The 4,856-nt window shown below is 41.9% G+C and overlaps 1 protein-coding gene across 1 annotated transcript; it reads right to left on the reverse strand.

Moving 5' to 3' along the window:
- Positions 1–410: 410 nt before the first annotated feature.
- On the reverse strand, positions 411–4,653 carry LOC116402136. The gene is made up of 2 exons (XM_031881192.1): positions 3,696–4,653; positions 411–3,604 (listed from the first exon to the last, which is right to left on the reverse strand). Exons 1-2 carry the CDS (start codon positions 4,651–4,653, stop codon positions 435–437), a joined length of 4,128 nt encoding a protein of 1,375 aa, XP_031737052.1. The 3' UTR covers positions 411–434.
- Positions 4,654–4,856: the final 203 nt, after the last annotated feature.

Below are 4,856 nucleotides of genomic sequence, written 5' to 3' on the forward strand. Positions count from 1 at the left end.
GTTGCCTACGTACCCTTTATAATGTAGGGATCAAGTCATAACGTAGTTCAACTTTTTTTGCTGGACTGGGCTTAAGGTTTTCCTTAAGCTGCCTACGTACCCTTTATAATATAGGGATCACGTCATAACGTAGTTCAACTTTTTTTTTGCTGGACTGGGCTTAAGGTTTTCCTTAAGCTGCCTACGTACCCTTTATAATATAGGGATCAAGTCATAACGTAGTTCAACTTTTTTTTTTGCTGGACTGGGCTTAAGGTTTTCCTTAAGCTGCCTACGTACCCTTTATAATATAGGGATCAAGTCATAACGTAGTTCAACTTTTTTTTTTTTGCTGGACTGGGCTTAAGGTTTTCCTTAAGCTGCCTACGTACCCTTTATAATATAGGGATCAAGTCATAACGTAGTTCAACTTTTTTTTTTTTTACCTAACAAAATTAAGCATAAAATTTTTTAAGAAATTTACCATTGATTGGGCCAATTCGTAGTCCGTCTTGATCAACGATCTTGTATGCGCCATTTGTATAAACTTCTTTAACAATGTAAGGTCCATCCCATTTAGGTGTGAACTTATTTCCTGTATGCCTTGTTGTGATGATCGGTCTCCTTACGGCAAGTACTAGATCACCGACTTGAAAGGAGCGAGGTTTAACGTGTTTATCAAAAGCTTTGGACATTCTCGCTTGATAACATTCCAATGCTTGCTGAGCCTCTAATCGCTTTTCGTCAAGTGCTTCTAATTCTTGAAGACGTAACTTCACATTATCTTCGGTAGTCAATCCCTCTTGTACTGCCATTCTTAGTGACGGAATTTCCCTTTCGAGAGGAAGGACAGCCTCCACACCGTAAACAAGCGAATATGGTGTAACCCCTGTAGGGGTGCGATGAGTCGTCCGATAAGCCCATAATGCCTCGCCGATCTTTTCTTGCCAATCCCTCTTTGACTTGGAGACAATTTTCTTTAAAAGATTACACAATGTTTTGTTGAATGCTTCTGCTAGTCCATTCGCAGCTGCGTTGTACATGGATGACTTATATTGCTTGAATTTGAATTTTTCACATAACTTGTCCATCATACTATTGGAGAATTGCTTTCCATTATCCGTCACGATTCGATGTGGAATACCGTATCGATAGATGATGTGTGTTCGAATAAAGTCTGCCACGTTCTCCTTCTTGGCTTCTCTCAATGAAATGGCCTCAGCCCACCTTGAAAAATAGTCTGTTGCTGCTAGGATATAAGAATGTCCTGCTGATGATTTTGGTGTAATGGGGCCAACCAGATCGAGTCCCCAAGCCTCAAAAGGCCAAGAAGCCACAGTTGGATGAAGAGGTTCTGGAGGTTGGTGTATGAAGTTTGCATGGTATTGACAAGGCTCACACTTCTTCACATAGTCTATTGAATCTTGGATCATCTTAGGCCAGTAGTAGCCCATTCTTCTTAGCTGGAATTGAAGCTTTGGTCCCGATTGATGTGCTCCACAAACACCTGCATGTACTTCCTTTAGAGCTTTTACCGAATCTTCCTTTCCGAGACATCGAAGGAAGAGCCCTTCAAGAGAACGGCGATATAAAGTTCCCTTGTAATAAATGAAGTGTGCTGCCCTTCTTCGTATCTCAATTTTATGACGAGAATCCTTTGGAAGCTTTCCATGTTCAAGATACTCTATGATGGGTTGACGCCAATCTTCTTCATCAATCAAATAGGATGTTGCCATGTTCACTTCCTGACATTCAGGCCTAACTGGGGGTATAATCCATCGTTGACAAAGTGGTATGTTCAGAGTTACATCATCTGGCATGGTCAAGGCCGTGGCTAAATTTGCCAATGCATCCGCTCTCTTATTTTCTACTCTAGGGACATGTTCTAACATCACATTATCAAACTTTTCCATCAATTGTCGAGCATAAGCAAAATATGGCTTCAAGTCTTCATGTTTCACGTCATATTGAAGCGAGAGTTGATTGATTATCAATTTTGAATCACCATAGACCTCTATGAATGACACTCCGATTTCTAATGCTATTTGAAGGCCAATTATCAAAGCCTGATATTCAGCCACATTGTTTGAACACAATTCGGAAAGTGCAAAGCTATAAGGCAACATATGCTTCTCAGGAGAAATGAGGACAATGCCTGCCCCCGCACCACTTCTTCGAGCTGCACCATCGAAGTACATAGTCCAAGGTTCCATAACTTCTGTGAAGAAAACCTCATCGTCTGGTAGGTCATCACATAACTTCCAATCCGAAGGAATTGGGTGGTCTGCTAAAAAGTCTGCTAGCGCTTGTCCTTTTATCGCCTTTTGGGGAATATAGACAATGTCATATTGTTGGAGTAGAACCGCCCATTTGGCTAAGCGTCCAGCGATGATTGGCCTGGATAGAACATACTTTATAGGGTCTGCTTTTGCCACTAGATGAACCGTGAAGGCCTGCATATAATGCCTCAACTTATCAATGGCAAAGAAAAGTGCAAGACACATCTTTTCGATAGGAGAATAGTTAACTTCAGCCCCAATTAATGTTCTGCTTAGATAGTAGAGAGAACGCTCCTTTCCCTTTACCTCTTCTTGTGCCAGTAATGCTCCTAAGGACCTTTCTTGTGCAGCAATGTACAATATTAGTGGTTTGTCAGGTACTGGAGCTCCCAGCACTGGGGGAGTAAGCAAGTATTTCTTTATGCTATCAAAAGCGTTCTGACAAGCTTCATCCCACACAAAATTTTCTCCTTTTCTCATCAACTTTTGAAAAGGTTGACACCGACCGGCCAAGTTAGAGATGAACCTTCGGATGTAAGCCAGTCGTCCTTGGAGACTTCTTAGGTCATGCAAACTTTTAGGTCTTGACATCTTCTGAATGGCATCAATCTTGGACTGGTCTATTTCGATCCCTCGATGCCTTACAATGAAGCCAAGAAATTTTCCTGAAGTTACACCAAACGCACACTTGAGAGGGTTCATCCTTAGCTGATATTTTCGCAAGCGATCAAACACGACTTTTAGATCCTTCAAATGGTCTTGTCGTCTCTTTGTTTTGACTACAAGATCATCAACATAACATTCAACATACCTGTGCAACATATCATCAAACACTTTCTGCATGGCACGTTGATAAGTAGCGCCGGCATTTTTCAATCCAAAGGGCATCACCTTGTAACAGTATATTCCCTTTGGAGTTCTGAAAGCTGTCATTTCTTCATCTGAGAGGGCCATCCGTATTTGATTATATCCAGACGACCCATCCATAAACGACAACGCCTCGTGTCCAGTAGTTGCATCAACCATGATTTCGGTGATGGGCAAGGGAAAATCATCTTTAGGGCATGCATTATTCAGATCGCGAAAGTCTACACAAACGCGAAGTTGTCCATTTTTTTTTCTAACAGGGACAATGTTTGCTATCCACGTTGGATATTTGACCTCGCGAATGAATCCTGCTTCGATCAACTTGTTGACTTCCACCTCGATTTGAGGGATAAGCTCCGGTCGAAAACGTCGTTGTGCTTGTTTAATCGGTCGATATCCAGGTTTAATTGCAAGATGATGGACTGCTACTTTTGGGTCAAGTCCTGGGCATCTCCTTGTACGACCACGCAAAGATGTCCCTGTATTCGGTGAGCAAACTCATATATTTATCCACCTCTTCATTAGAGAGGGACGCACTAATGAAAGTCGGACGTGGTTCCTCTATTGTACCAAGGTTCACCTCTTTTAGCTCGTCTACAGTAGATTGGCCACCATCCTCTAAACTTTGTGGGGCATTTTCTGCGTCTTCTTCATGAGTTCCAGTCTCTGATTCCTCAATAATGGTGATGTGATGACATGAAGTTTCACATTCCCCTTGTTCCGACCCTTCTTTTTCAGGATTCGTTAGTATAACATCATGTCTTTTTACCTTTAACGAACCTTGACTTGTATTGAGAGTAACAAAAGTTTTTCTTTTCATGCGAGAAGGAACGTTGCTATGAATTTCTCCATTTTCCTTTGTCTCGCAAGGAAACTTCTTACTACGATAATTATCGACATCTGTATGCTTAATTCGACGCCAAACTTTCACACGAGACATTGGTTCCTTCTTCTTTGTATCTATGTTGGAATCAATGTTGTCGTGTGATCCTTTATCCCCGAGATGATTAAAAATCGGAGCACGGGGTGCTTGTACATTTTTCTTTTTAGACACACCTAGCCTTTCAAAGGCTGATGGTCTTGTAGTTGTCAAGGCATGGCATGTGCTTTCTTCCTTTATGGGAGTCGTAGTTAGCCTTCGAAAGACCGAATGTCTCTCAAGGTTTGGTACTGACTGGAGCCTTTCTCTTTCTGCCTCTGTCATGCTTAGCCTTTCAAATACTACGGGACGTGCAACAGATGGTCTAATTCGATCAAATACTGAGATTCTCTGATTATCACCTTCTTTTACGTCAGTATTGTCATCCTCCTCTATAGTTATATGATTGATGTCAACCACTTTTTCCTTCCCCTTTTTAGTTATACGGATCGGTTCTGGCGACTTGTATCCGAGTCCTTTTCTCGACACGGGTATAGAATGTCCTTCCCGTAGAAGCTTCTTTTGAGTTGAGGAGAGCTCAGGTCGGTCATGAATTTCCAAGCTTTTAAACTCGGTGTGAGCTGTGAAGTCATAACCTGCTTTCGCCATCAATTTGTAAGCCTTGGGGTCGAATCCGTCTTTCGTTCGCCTTTGGGGCAAGTTTGCTTCCACCAGATCTACCTTTACCTCTGCTTCGCTATCTTAGTTAGTGGTGTAGTGAAGCTTTCTTTTATGATTTCGATGTCACCAACTTTCAAACCTTTTGGAGACTCCATGAATGGTGATTCGCCTTTCTTGCGCCTTGACAGAGG

Source organism: Cucumis sativus, chromosome 2 (assembly GCF_000004075.3).
Source record: "Cucumis sativus cultivar 9930 chromosome 2, Cucumber_9930_V3, whole genome shotgun sequence".
NCBI classification, from domain to species: Eukaryota; Viridiplantae; Streptophyta; class Magnoliopsida; order Cucurbitales; family Cucurbitaceae; genus Cucumis; species Cucumis sativus.